At 42.0% G+C, this 14,777-nt stretch overlaps 1 protein-coding gene across 14 annotated transcripts in view; it reads right to left on the bottom strand.

Moving 5' to 3' along the window:
* The window catches only part of MAGI1 (membrane associated guanylate kinase, WW and PDZ domain containing 1), a 655,279-nt gene that overhangs the window by 157,765 nt on the left and 482,737 nt on the right, over window positions 1-14,777 (bottom strand). For 11 of the 14 annotated variants that reach the window (XM_070738179.1, XM_070738175.1, XM_070738177.1 and 8 more), the window contains 3 exons: window positions 8,855-9,058; window positions 4,498-4,708; window positions 351-433 (listed from right to left, as the gene is read on the bottom strand). In XM_070738179.1, coding sequence (XP_070594280.1) covers window positions 351-433; window positions 4,498-4,708; window positions 8,855-9,058 — 498 coding nt within the window. The remainder of the gene's footprint in view (window positions 1-350; window positions 434-4,497; window positions 4,709-8,854; window positions 9,059-14,777) is intronic. The other 3 variants (XM_070738178.1, XM_070738171.1, XM_070738168.1) reach the window with 1 other exon arrangement.

A 14,777-nucleotide genomic window follows, 5' to 3' on the forward strand; every position in this document is an offset into this window, starting at 1 on the left:
AGTTCCTTCTGAAACTCTTAAAGGCCTACCAGTCTTTTTTTTAAAGGGTTTTTTACTAGCTACAAAAGCATTGGCCAATCAAATTTATATACAGCAGTTGTGTTAAGACTTCAGGCCTTGCTGGGATATTCTGGGGACTCTCTTGTCCCAAGAATTCTTCAAGGCAGCCAATTGCTAAAGATGACTACAAACCAACATGGGATTCTTAGATCACTTGTCTTTAACCCATGAAGACTAAAGAACTAAAGTTTGATTACAGCCAAAGAATCAAGCCTGAATTGTAAACTACTGACTTTCAAAATAAGAAAAGATGGAGTTCCCAAATATTATTTAAGCACTGATCGTCTTACCATCATCTTCACATTCTTCTAGAGGCTTTTGCTGTTTGTTCAGGCACCTTGGGTCTAGCCAAGACGTTGTTTTAGTATTATGACTACAAATTAAAAAATAAAAAATAAAAAATGAGTTTCATAAAAACACAAACCATAATAAAAAAAAACCCCACATCAACATAATTTTTGTTTTCAGAAAATGGAGAGAACCAATCTAGAACTAAGGAGGAATTTCTTGACAGTTTGGATAATTTATCAATGGAATGGCTTGGCCCAAGAAGTTATGTGTGCTCCATTACTGCAGGTTTTTATGAAGAGATTGGACAAACATTTGCCTGAAAGGATATAGGGATTCCTGCTTGAGCAGGGGGTTGGACTAGAAGACCTCTAAGGTGCCTACTGATTTGCTTTTCTATTATTCTGTTTCTTTGGGCTGCAAGATTGGATTGTGAGCCCTATACAGTACAATCCTGTTTATTATTTCGCATTCCAATCACTGTTGTAGTTTCCTATGACTTTTAAAGAAGATGTCATTTTAATTCTTGGTGTGTCTACAACCCAGCTGAGCTCTATGATTATTCACGATCCTCTATTTAAAGAGCCACAATGCATTTGCCTGTATCCACAAATAAATAGGAAAACACAGAAATTCTATATTGTTGAAACAGAATACCATAGTTCCTTCCACAAATCTCAAAAGAATGATCTAACCAACAAAGTGATCTAATCCTGCTGCGACATTATGTGAAGGAGAATATACATGTTCCTTTGAAGACTTACTATTAAATAACAGTTCTGTTTTCAAAGGAGAGTATTCACATCCCGGCTATCCATTACTAGCGATGTGAAAACTGGAGTGGAAGGTCACCATTTCACACACTACATTACCCACCCTTGCAATGCAAGAAGAATCCATCCATTCAATTCTTTTGTGCATTTCTGGGCAATTAATCACCAGTTGGTAAACTAAGCCATAGAAGTCCAGCAAGCACAGCAAACTAACAACAATGGGAAACACTGGGTTTGCCAAGGAACAAAGAAATTTATACCTCAAAATCATAAAGGGAAATTGTAAAATATTTGAATAACTTTCCAAACTGAAGGCGAGGGATATATTTGTGGAGGCAGAACAATGCAAATTCTGGGCTAAATATTTCATAAATAAAAATTAGGGTGAAGTGGGTTTTTTTTTAGTTTATCGCCCTCTAATTAGTTTATTATAGAAAATAAAGATGATTAATTGTAAAGACTGTAAGGCAGTTACCGAATGTTTTAATAGCTTACCATACAGTAAGAAATTAGCTTCTAATTTATTCTATCAGCAGCCAGAGTGCTATGCAATAGCATCATCATTACATGAAGAAAACTCACTACATGAACAAACTCTACGTGCATTTGCTTGAAACAAACCCTACTGGATTCAGTATAATCCAGTGAATTGATGAATGAATTGATAGCCTATGATTAATTGTTGAATAAAAGATCCAAAGGCTTTTATGCCTATCCCCTGAAACTGCTAAACTGAGAAACACTTGGTTTGGATGAATCATTAAGCTCTGAGACCAGAGGTGGTATTTGCTTACTTTCCCTACCGGTTCACAAATGTGAGTGTGTGCAGCTTCCATGCGTGCACACGATCTTCTAGGCATCCACTTTGCTCATGCGGTGGCTTGAAAACATGCCTAAATAGGCAGCGGTGGGCATGGAGCGCCCGTGTTTTGGCATGCATGGAAGCAAAAAAATCTCGCCAGAACATGGGCACGCCTGGGGCTCCGTGCGCAATTTTGCTACCTCCACAGGTGCAGAAGCAAAATCGCGCTGGCCCCACAAGCACTTACAAGTTGCGGTGGCGAGTGCAATTTAGCGTTCCTGCTAATAGCCCACCACTGTAAATAGGACAGCATACCGCCAGGTCGCTACTATCAGTCCGCCCGAACCGGCTGAATACCACCTCTACATGAGACCTAGGCTACTTGGAGTTTGCACTTCCAATAGCCAAGGAGCAACATTATCATACAAGGAAGAAACAATCTTGCCTTAGTTATAATCACAAGCTTAGTTTATCTTGCCTGTAACAGAAAGTATATTATTCCATTTGGGAGTGGCCTCCAAAGTTGAAAAGTAAGGGCTTCTGGACTAATTACAATGCATATAACTATGGAATATCTGTTAGCGTAGAAGATCAGCCTGGCCCCATCTAAATGCCTGTGGAAACCTCATCACTCCATGCAGGACATTGTCAAATTGTTCCTTATTTACTTTCTTTTCTTCTATAATCTTCTCTCAGAAAACAAACAAGCCAGCAACTAAGATCATTAAAGGCATGGAAACAAAAACCTACGAGGAAGAGTTGCGGGAAGAAAAGAGGGACTAGGGTTGACATGATAACAGCATTCCAGTATTTGGGAGGCTACACAAAGAAGTGCGGGGTCAACTTATTTTCCAAAGCACCAGAAAGCAAGACAAGAAACAATGGATGGAAACTAATCAAGGAGAGAAGCAACCTGGAGTTAAGGAGAAGATTCCTAACAGTGGAACAGGTTGCCTTCATTGGAGGTTTTTAAGAAAAATCTGGACAGCGACGTGCCTGATATGGTATGGGCCGTGATGGCGAACCTATGGCATGCGTGCCATAGGTGGCATGTGGAGCCATATCAGAGGGCATGTGAGACATTGCCCTAGGTTTGTTTGTTTGTAAATTAATTAATTAGAGTTGAAAGGGACCTTGCAGGTCATCAGGTCCAACCCCCTACTCAAGCAGGAAATCCTACACCACCCCAACCAGATGGCAGTCCAATTTTATTTTGAATGTGTCAAGTGATGGGGTGTTCACAACCTCTGTTGGCAGGCTGTTCCACTGGTTGATCGCTCTCACCGTCACAAAGTTCTTCCTTATTTCCAGGTTGAATCTCTCCTTGGTCAGTTTCCATCCATTGCTTCCATGTTAGCTCTGGCCAGCTGATTTTCAGGCTTGGGAAAGGCCGTTTCAACCTCCGGAAGCTTCCTGAAGCCCCAGAGTGCAAAAAACCCCAACCCAATGGACAAACTGGAAGTTCGGAACGCATACTTTTGGTTTGACCACTGTGCTGTTTTTTTGCACTCCGGAAAGTTCAGGAAAGCTTCCTGAAGCCCCGGAGTGCAAAAAATAGCACAATGAGCAAACCGGAAGTGCATTTTCTGAACTTCTGGTTTGCTCATTTTTTCATGTTCCAGGCTTCAGTGAGGCGGGTGCGTATGTGCGGGGACAGGGGGGATTCTGCACATGCGTGGGGGAAGCTGGTTGTGTTGCACATGCATGGGGGGAAAGGGGTGTGAGCATGTGCAGCCATGCTAGCACACCCACCCCCACCCTTTTGGCATGCAAACCAAAAAAGGTTCACCATCACTGGCATAGGGTCTTTTGATTGAGCAGGAGGTTGGTCTAGAACAGTGTTTCCCAACCTTGGCAAGTTGAAGATATTTGGACTTCAACTCCCAGAATTCCCCAGCCAGCATTTGCTGGCTGGGGAATTCTGGGTGTCGAAGTCCAAATATCTTCAAGTTGCCAAGGTTGGGAAACACTGGTCTAGAAGACCTCCAAGGTCCCTTTAAGTTCTGTTCTGATTATTATAACTTCAGAGCTTGAGATGGGGACAGGGGTGGGCTACTGCCCAGACGAGGGGGAACGCAGTGGGCTAGCGAAAATGGAGCTCCACCCCAAAGCACCCAATTTGCATAGAGAGATGTTGAAAGAAAATGCAGGGCGTCCTGCACAAGCCACACCCACAGTGGTGTAGTAAACATTGTGGTAGCCCTTCACTGGATGGGGACCACTTACAAGGCTAAACTTTTATAAAGTTAAGCCAGATAAAAGTTCATTGTTTATTGTCTTCAGAAATGAATGAACTTTCAATCCTTCTCCAGAATTTCTCTCCATGCTCAGAAAACCCAGAGAGTACCAAAGGTGCTTTTTAAAGAGGCAACTGGATTTTATGGCTTTTCTTTGAAGACATTTCGCTTCTCATCCAAGAGGTTTCTTCAGCTTTTCAGCAAGAAGTCCAGTTGTCTCTTGAAAAAGGTACCTTTGGGACAACCATGACCTGGATGACTGATAATCTCCATAGAAAAAAGCCCAGAGAGGTTTATGGAACCTAAAGGTTAAGCAAGAAATGAAAATACACTTTACTCTATAAAGTAGACTTCTCCGTTCTCCGTATAAGCCATCTCCCAGTTTTCAGGCAGAGGACCCAAGTTTTCCTCTGCACAAGGAGGTAGGTATTGAGGGAGCTTCTCAGATGGTTCCGTGGTGGGAACAATGGTGATGCTACTATTCAGAGAGGGGACAGCTGCATCTCTTATGCTGTGTATATTGTGCTCGTCTTGTTCACCGGAGTCTGCTGTAAAAGAACACCACACAAAATTACATATAAGAGATTATTACTTGGAACAGCAACAGCAATAGATTTAGATTTAATTGTATTTGTATGCCGCTCCTCTCTGGGGACTCGGGGCGGCTCACAGCAGGTACAGAAAAAACAAGAACAATAATAACAATCCAATGAATACATTAAAAACAATCTTTAAAATTCTAATTAAAAAAACTATCAATATCATTCATTCATTCAACAATCAAACTAAAGCATTCATTGGTCAGCACTTATTAGACTTGCATACCGCTTTACAGTGCTTTACAGCTCTCTCTTAATAAGTGTTTTACAGAATCAACCTATTGCCCACAACAATCTGGGGTCTCATTTTACCCACCTCGGAAAGATTGAAGGCTGATTCAACCTGGAGTCTGGTGAGATTTGAACTGCCAGATTGCAGGCAGCCAGCAATCATCAGAAGTACAGTAGCTTGCAGTGCTGCACTCTAACCACTGCGCCACCGTGGCTCTTGTAGGGATATGCAGCAATTTGGAATTCTGATGTCTCCAGCTATTGCAATGTTCACTATCCAGATTTTTTTTTCTTTACCTACTTATCAACAATTGTTAAGTCTGAAGTATTATGTAGCAGATACTTGTCTGATTGAATTCTAAAGTCAGTCTATCTGTCTGTCTGTCTGTCTGTCTGTCTGTCTATCTATCTATCATAATAATAATAATAATTTATTAGATTTGTATGCCGTCCCTCTACGAGGACTCAGAGCGGCTCACAACAACAATACATAATGTACAAATCTAATGTTAAAAGAACAATTTAAAACCCTTATTATAAAAAACAAACACACAACCTAACAAACCATACATAAAAAACCATAGTAGCTAAGGGTCTCTATCTATCTATCTATCTATCTATCTATCTATCTATCTATCTATCTATCTATCTATCTATCCATCCATCCATCCATCCACCCACCCACCCACCCACCCACCCACCCACCTACCTACCTACCTATTTGACTTCTATGCTGCCCAATCCCGAAGGACTCAGGGCGGCTTACAAAATAATAATACAAATACAAAAGATATAAAGCAATAAGAGAAGTCGAATATAATACCTAAAACTAACCCCATGATAAAACCCATTTATTATAAAAAAAGACATAATCACATGCATACACACCATTCATACAGTTTGTCCTTGAAAGATGTACAATTCATGGCCCCCAGGCCTGCCGGCACAGCCAGGTCTTCGTGGCCTTACGGAAGGCCAGTAGTGTGGGAGCAGTACGGATGTCGGGGTGGGTGGGTTTGTAGTTGGTTACATAGAGCTGGGGCAGCCACAGAGAAGGCCCTCCCCTGCGTCCCCGCCAACCTGCATTGCTTAGTCAACGGGACCTGGAGGAGGCCAACTCTGTGAATTCTTACTGGCCGTAATGGAGCCTACCAATCATAAGGTCTGATGGTTCTAAAATCAGTTACCCGCCTGACCAAGCAACGGTCATTAAGTGAAACAAAGGTTTGCTATGGGCCGGGTTGAAATAAATAGCAGCTTTCAGCAACATTCGTGTGAAAATGCAGTCATGTGATGATGGGTTACCACAAAATGGCTGAACACTAAACAAGGAGAAAAGCAACTTAGAACTAGGGAGAAATTTCCTGACAGTTTGAACAATTAATCAGTGGAACGGCTTGAAACATAGAAACATAGAAGACTGACGGCAGAAAACGACCTCATGGTCCATCTAGTCTGCCCTTATACAATTTTCTGTATTTTATCTTAGGATGGATATATGTTTATCCCAGGCATTTTTAAATTCAGTTACTGTGGATTTACCAACCTTGTCTGCTGGAAGTTTGTTCCAAGGATCTACTACTCTTTCAGTAAAATAATATTTTCTCATGTTGCTTTTGATCTTAACCCCAACTAACTTCAGATTGTGTCCCCTCGTTCTTGTGTTCACTTTCCTATTAAAAACACTTCCCTCCTGGACCTTATTTAACCCTTTAACATATTTAAATGTTTCGATCATGTCCCCCCTTTCCCTTCTGTCCTCCAGACTATACAGATTGAGTTCATGAAGTCTTTCCTGATACGTTTTATGCTTAAGACCTTCCACCATTCTTGTAGCCAGTCTTTGGACCCGTTCAATTTTGTCAATATCTTTTTGTAGGTGAGGTCTCTAGAACTGAACACAGTATTCCAAATTTGCCTCCAGAAGTTGTGAATGCTCCAACACTGGAAGTTTTAAAGAAGATTTTGGATAACCATTTGTCTGAAGTAGTGTAGGGTTTCCTACCTAAGCAGGGGGTTGGACTAGAAAACCTCCCAGGTCCCTTCCAACTCTGTTATTGTTTTTATTATTATCAAACAAATGGCTGCACATGCAGGCTGTCTGTTGAGCTCCTGACATGTGGAGGGCATGTGACTGTTGGGAAAGAAAGCTAGCTGTGGAAACTTTGGAACCAAGTTGTAAGTCCTTTGAAGAGGTCTGCAGTAACTTCAAACGATTGCTAAGTGACCAGTTGCAAGCCGAGAGCTTTATGTACTCTAATTTGTGGTTCCAACAGTTCTTGCTTACAAGTAAATTGCATCTCCTGCAGATATTTGAATGCACCATTGTTGCTACTTTGACATTCTGTTGTTTATAGTCGATCTGTGTGATCTTGCAGCAAGTAGCCAGGTGGCCCATAGCTTCTTCAGTTTCTTTGAAGAGGGGGCATTTGCTGTCTATTGTTGTCTTCTCAATTCTGGCTTTGTATGCATTTTTTTCTTAGGGCTTGTTCTTGTGAAACCAGAATCAGTCCCTGTGTCTGTTTCTTCAATTTTCCTGCTTTTAGCTATTGTCAGATTTTTAAAAAATCTGATTTGCTTGCTAGTTGTTCTATATATTGACCATGTAACACTTTGCCTTGTCAAATCTCTTTTCTATTCTATATTTTGTCTCTTACTATTATTTGGCCACTTTACTGTTATTGTGATGATAGTGGTGGTGGTGGTGGTGATGATTGGTTGTATATTCAGTCAGATGTTTAGACTGGATTTGGCATTTTTATCTATCTATAGGAGGACAGAAGGAAAAGGGGGGACATGATCGAAACATTTAAATATGTCAAAGGGTTAAATAAGGTCCAGGAGGGAAGTGTTTTTAATAGGAAAGTGAACACAAGAACAAGGGGACACAATCTGAAGTTAGTTGGGGGAAAGATCAAAAGCAACATGAGAAAATATTATTTTAGTGAAAGAGTAGTAGATCCTTGGAACAAACTTCCAGCAGACGTGGTAGATAAATCCACAGTAACTGAATTTAAACATGGCTGGGATAAACACATATACATCCTAAGATAAAATATAAAAAATAGTATAAGGGCAGACTAAATGGATCATGAGATCTTTTTCTGCCGCCAGTCTTCTATGTTTCTATTTTCCCCAAAAGCTGTCCTCTTTGAAATAAGATGTAGAAGTTCCAATTATGCTTCATCAGGTGATTTTTTTTAAAGAAAAGAATTGCTGTTAGCAACAACTATCTTTTCCAATCTGTCAGTGTTGTTGTCTTATATGTCTTGCCACACATTACAGTTAATACATTACTCTGATGCTTGTCTAATTGCAATAATGCAATTACTTTGATTCCCCAGCAACGCTGGCTAGGGAACTCTGTGGAATTCTGAGTTGAAATGTACATGTTTTAAAGCCACCAAGGACAACAAAAACTAACCTGATATATTAAATAACATACTATTAAGTAGGAAATACGCAGGATTATTACTTAGGAGCCAAATTCTAACCAGGGTAATAGCCTTGGATGACCCCATCTGGTAGCTTAAACTCAAAAATTAATAGATTGCTTCCTTGGGATTGTTCTGATTACTCCCCTAAAAGCTGCAATGTACATCTTAAATTTGAAAAAAAAAAAATCTTACTGTTAACAGAATGCCATCAATCCCAGGAATTATCTTATGCAGAAAATACTGTTTTACTGTGGATCATGATTCTCCTGATCTTCCAATTAATCAGGGGGAAGAGAAAGAGAGTATGAGGGAGAGAGGGAGTGAGAAATAGTGTGGAGAAGGGAGGGAGAGAGGGAAGGAAGGAGGGAGAGAGATGGAGGAAGGGAGGGAGAGAAGAATGAGAGAAAATGAGAATGAATTGATTTACCTGTAAAGCTACTGTTCATTTCAGGTGTGTCATCCTCTTCATTCTCTGCATGTACTAAACCAGCATTTTGCATATCATTGTAGGACTTGGTTCGTTTGGGAGTCGTCTGCTTGGAACTCGAGGGGAGATTTTGCAAAGCATCAGCATTATTCACTTTCCCACTGAGGGATTGGCTGGGAGGTTTGGGTGTTCCATAATAGTTACCTAGGAAATAGAAACACATTTTTATTTCTTTATTTACTGATTTGATTCCATTTAGGCACCACCCAGTTCCAGCTGGTGGAGTAGGCTCAAAATATAAGTTTAAAAAGAAAAGGAAAATAATCCTGCCCTCTACGTAGCAATAACAACAACAACAAACACACAACTACCAAGGCCTCCCCTACATTAAACCAAAGCCTTGAAGAACAAGCAGGTTATTAGGGAAAGCCAGTATGAAACTCAGAAGGGATCTCATTTTAAATGTGTAAAAAACCTTATCCCATTTTATACCTCATTTTAAAAAAACCTTATTTTAAAAAAACCTTATCCCATTCAAAGTTTTTTCTTTTCTCCCCTTCACTAGCTGCAACAATAGGCATTTCCCACTTATTATATACAGTATTTAGCATATGGCATACAATGTCAAGTAAATCTACGAAATGCTAGATATAATGAAGTCCTGGCAGGATTCTAAATTCTTTTATACAGGTATGAATAGGTTACATTCCCTGACTTCCCATCAACTGGAAAACTTAAAACAGATGTCTGCCGTTTTATTTTGCTGCAACGTAATCATTTTTATTTTAAAAGAAAAAACAAAGTCTGCATTTTTAGGGGCACCAAGCCTAAAAAAAAAAAAATAGAAGGCAACTGCAACGAGTCCTCTGAGAGGGACGGCATATAAGTCCAATGAATGAATGAACGAACGAACGAACGAACGAACGAACGAACGAACTAACTAACTAACTAACTAACTAACTAACTAACTGAGAAAAAAGGGAGGAAAAAATTATTACATTTGAATTGGTAGTTACCTCCGAAGAAATGTACAGTAAATTAACACTGAAAAGAGAACTTCTCACAAAATCCTATCATCACCTGGAAAAATAAGGGAAGGCTGAAATCATGCTATTTAATAAATGTCCTCAGCAGATGACAGTTTTATTTTTTAAAAGCAACGCTTAAAAAAATGGCAAAGTACAGCCTAGAACTGGGGTGTCAATCTCAATTTGATTGAGGGCTTCATCAGTGTTGTGTTTGACCTGGCCAGGCATGGTCAGCTTGATGTCACTCATGTCAAGGACACTTGTGGTGGCCTGAGTGCTCTGCTAGCGCTCCGTTTTGGGCAAGTGCTCTGCCAGCAAAAATGGAGCTCGGGAGAAAACAGAGCTCCGTTTTCACAGGCCAGTCCTTCACTGTTTCCAGGGTGGGAAATCTAAGTACCCTGTGGATCAGATCCAGCCCCTGGGCTTTAAGTTTGATACCCCTGGCCTATAATATAAAACCATGTCATCTGCTTTAGAAGGATAAGCTTTTAACTGCTGTAAGTCAAAAAAGACAAGGAAAAGACAGCTCAGATAAATAATAATAATAATAATAATAATAATAATAATAATAATAATAATAATAATAAATAATAATAATAACCAGAATATCTCCGGGACCGCCTTCTGCCGCACGAATCCCAGCAATCGATTAGGTCCCACAGAGTTGGCCTTTTCCAGGTCCCATCGACTAAACAATGTCATTTGGCGGGTCCCAGGGGAAGAGCCTTCTCTGTGGCGGCCCCGACCCTCTGGAACCAGTTCCCCCCTGAGATTATTTATTTATTTATTTATTTATTACTTAGATTTGTATGCCGCCCCTCTCCGAAGACTCGGGGCGGCTCACAACATGTAAAAAACAAATCATAAGCAATCAGACAGATTTAAGATATTTAAATATTTAAAAAACCCCATATGCTAACAGTCACACACACAGACATACCATGCATAAATTAAACGTGCCCGGGGGAGATGTTTCAGTTCCCCCATGCCTGCCGGCAAAGGTGGGTTTTAAGGAGTTTACGGAAGGCAGGAAGAGTAGGGGCAGTTCTAATCTCCGGGGGGAGTTGGTTCCAGAGGGCCGGGGCCGCCACAGAGAAGGCTCTTCCCCTGGGGCCCGCCAACCGACATTGTTTAGTTGACGGGACCCGGAGAAGGCCCACTCTGTGGGACCTAATCGGTCGCTGGGATTCGTGCGGCAGGAGGCGGTCTCGGAGATATTCTGGTCCGATGCCATGAAGGGCTTTAAAGGTCATAACCAACACTTTGAATTGTGACCGGAAATTGATCGGCAACCAATGCAGACTGCGGAGTGATGGTGAAACATGGGCATACCTAGGTAGGCCCATGACTGCTCTCGCAGCTGCATTTTGCACGATCTGAAGTTTCCGAACACTTTTCAAAGGTAGCCCCATGTAGAGAGCATTACAGTAGTCGAATCTCGAGGTGATGAGGGCATGAGTGACTGTGAGCAATGAGTCCCGGTCCAGATAGGGCCGCAACTGGTGCACCAGGCGAACCTGGGCAAACGCCCCCCTCGCCACAGCTGAAAGATGTTGTTCTAATGTGAGCTGTGGATCGAGGAGGACGCCCAAGTTGCGGACCCTCTCTGAGGGGGTCAATAATTCCCCCCCCAGGGTGATGGACGGACAGATGGGATTGTCCTTGGGAGGCAGAACCCACAGCCACTCCGTCTTATCCGGGTTGAGCTTGAGTCTGTTGACACCCATCCAGGCCCCAACAGCCTCCAGGCACCGGCACATCACTTCCACCGCTTCGTTGACTGGGCATGGGGTGGAGATGTAAAGCTGGGTATCATCCGCATATTGATGATACCTCACCCCATGTCCTTGGATGATCTCGCCCAGCGGTTTCATGTAGATGTTGAATAGCAGGGGGGAGAGGACCGACCCCTGAGGCACCCCACAAGGGAGAAACCTAGGAGTCGACCTCTGGCCCCCCACTAACACCGACTGCGACCGGCCAGAGAGGTAGGAGGAGAACCACTGAAGGACAGTGCCTCCCACTCCCAACCCCTCCAGCCGGTGCAGAAGGATACCATGGTCGATGGTATCGAAAGCCGCTGAGAGGTCAAGGAGCACCAGGACAGAGGATAAACCCCTGTCCCGGGCCCGCCAGAGATCATCCATCAACGCGACCAAAGCGGTTTCCGTGCTGTAACCGGCCCTGAAACCCGACTGCTGGGGACCTAGATAATCGGCTTCTTCCAAGGACCGCTGGAGCTGGAGTGCCACCACCTTCTCGACAACCTTCCCCATAAAGGGAAGGTTGGAGACTGGACGATAGTTATTAAGCACAGCTGGGTCCAGGGAGGGCTTCTTGAGGAGGGGGCGCACGAGCGCTTCTTTATAGAGTGATGGAAAAACTCCCCTCCCCAAGGAAGCGTTGGTAATCTCCTGGGCCCAGCTCCGTGTCACCTCCCTGCTGGCCGAAACCAACCAGGAGGGACACGGATCCAGTAAACAGGTGGCGGAACTCACAGCTCCGATGGCCTTGTCCACTTCATCAGGTGTCACCAGATCAAACTCTTCCCAGACAGGTGGACAAGTACGTGCCCCAGTCACCTCGACTGACTCGTTGTCAGTCGACTCTGTTACACAATTGGAGTCGAGATCGGCCCGGATCCGAGCGACTTTATCAGCGAAAAACGTGTTAAAATCCTCGGCACTACTCTGTAAGGGCTCCCCAACTCCCCCCTGGTTGAGAAGGGAGCGGGTCACCCTAAACAGAGCGGCCGGGCGGGATTCCGCTGATGCAATCAAGGCGGCATGGTACGCGCATCTTGCCGCCTTGAGCGCCACTTTGTAAGTCTTAATAAAAGCTCTTACAAGTGTTCGATCGGATTCAGACCTACTCTTCCTCCATCGCTTCTCTAGACGTCTCTTTTGCCCCCACCCTCCTTGCCTTTCGTAAACTGCTTAAACCCCACCTCTGCTGTCAGGCATGGGGGAACTGAGATAACTTCCCCAGGCCTATACTGTTTATGTATGGTATGTTGTGTGCATGTTTTTTAAATTATGGGTTTTTAGTTTTAATTATTAGATTAGTATTATATATTGTTTCCTATTACTGTTGTGAGCCGCCCCGAGTCTACGGAGAGGGGCGAAATACAAATTAAATAAATTAATAATAATAATAATAATAATAATAATAATAATAATAATTTATTAGATTTGTATGCCGCCCCTCTTCAAAGACTTCGGGCGGCTCACAACATTAACAATATAATACAAATCTAATATTAAAAAATTAAAAAACTAATTTAAAATACATTATCATAAAAAACATCTACTACACAGTCAGATACATTCTAATTTCAACAACAGCAGAAAATTACTGCTAAACAATGGCATATCAAATGTGGAAGCTGTTCTTCTCAAAACGGATGTCCAGGAAAACCTCTTCTAACTACTGCACGTTAGAGTTATTTTATCTCCCGTCTCGGTGGCATATGCTTGGAGATTTTCAGGATGGCACCAGGAAAATGTTACACATTTATCCCACTGCAATTGTCAAGCATTGTGCCTGCCAAGAACTGTTAAAATCCATGGGCTTGGCATCGCTCAGATTCTGGGGGAGAGCCCTCAAGATGTAGATTATTTTTTTAAAAAAAAAAAATACTTTTTTTAGATGTGTTAAATCTCTCTGACAGTTTCGTTTCCTGCTCAAAATATTCAGAAAATGACTGCCAAAAAAACTCCAACAAAACGTGTTAAGGGAGAAGCATTTGAAATCTCATGAAGCTCATAGGTCGCCCACTCCTGTTTGAAATAACTGCAGATTCTCAATTAAATGCTTCCCTGGATTCAGTAAACTCAGTTATGTAAGTTGATTAATTTTTCCTAAACAGGAAAACTGAATTTACTATAAGCATTGTTAACAAAGGACTAACAAATGCCATACCTGCATATTTGCAGAGTGGGTATCAACCACTCTGCAAATGTCACTTGGGATGCCCACACTTAAATTAAACCTTTTTTTTAATGGAGAGGTGTTTTTTTTCTTGCATTTCCAAATCTGGAGAAATTTGGGGTATCACTGTGTGAGGCTTTGTGGATGTTGCAGTGCGAATACTGAAATCTTGGCAAATGGAGATTGATGACTGTGGTTGAGAAATGCCAAGCCATCCATCCAGTAATGATGTTCAGTGCACAGCAAATATGCTATGTTTATTTTATAGAATAAAATCTATCTAGGGATGATCTAGTTTTAGCTAAAAGCCAAGCCTTAACTCTGCAATCTAGCCCAACAGCAATTTGCATTGGCATCCATCATTCTCGAAAGACCATGGTATCATACTATGGATTCCCCAGAGAATGAACCCTGGGTAGGTTAGTATGGAGGATAGACTGCTGCTTGGGTAACAGTCTAACATCAATTTATTAGGTTAAAAAATGTCATAAACACATACATACAAATACAACTTTAACACTGCAACAATATCGCCAAAAAAGCTTCTAGAATTGTTAACCTGATCCTACGCAGCTTCTGCTCAGGCAATCTCACACTACTCACAAGAGCCTACAAAACTTTTGCCAGACCCATCCTGGACTACTGCTCATCTGTCTGGAACTCATACCACATCTCAGACATCAACACCCTTGAAAATGTCCAAAGGTATTTCACCAGAAGAGCCCTTCACTTCTCCACTCGAAACAGAATATCCTATGAAAATAGACTAACAATCCTGGGCCTAGATAGCCTAGAACTGCGGTGCCTAAAACATGATTTGAGTATTGCCCACAAGATCATATGCTGCAACATCCTACCGGTCAATGACTACTTCAGTTTCAACAGCAACAACACAAGAGCACGCAACAGATTCAAACTTAATACGAACCGCTCCAAACTTGACTGTAAAAAATATGATTTCAACA

This window comes from Erythrolamprus reginae, chromosome 2 (genome assembly GCF_031021105.1).
Source record: "Erythrolamprus reginae isolate rEryReg1 chromosome 2, rEryReg1.hap1, whole genome shotgun sequence".
In the NCBI taxonomy this organism is placed as follows: Eukaryota; Metazoa; Chordata; class Lepidosauria; order Squamata; family Dipsadidae; genus Erythrolamprus; species Erythrolamprus reginae.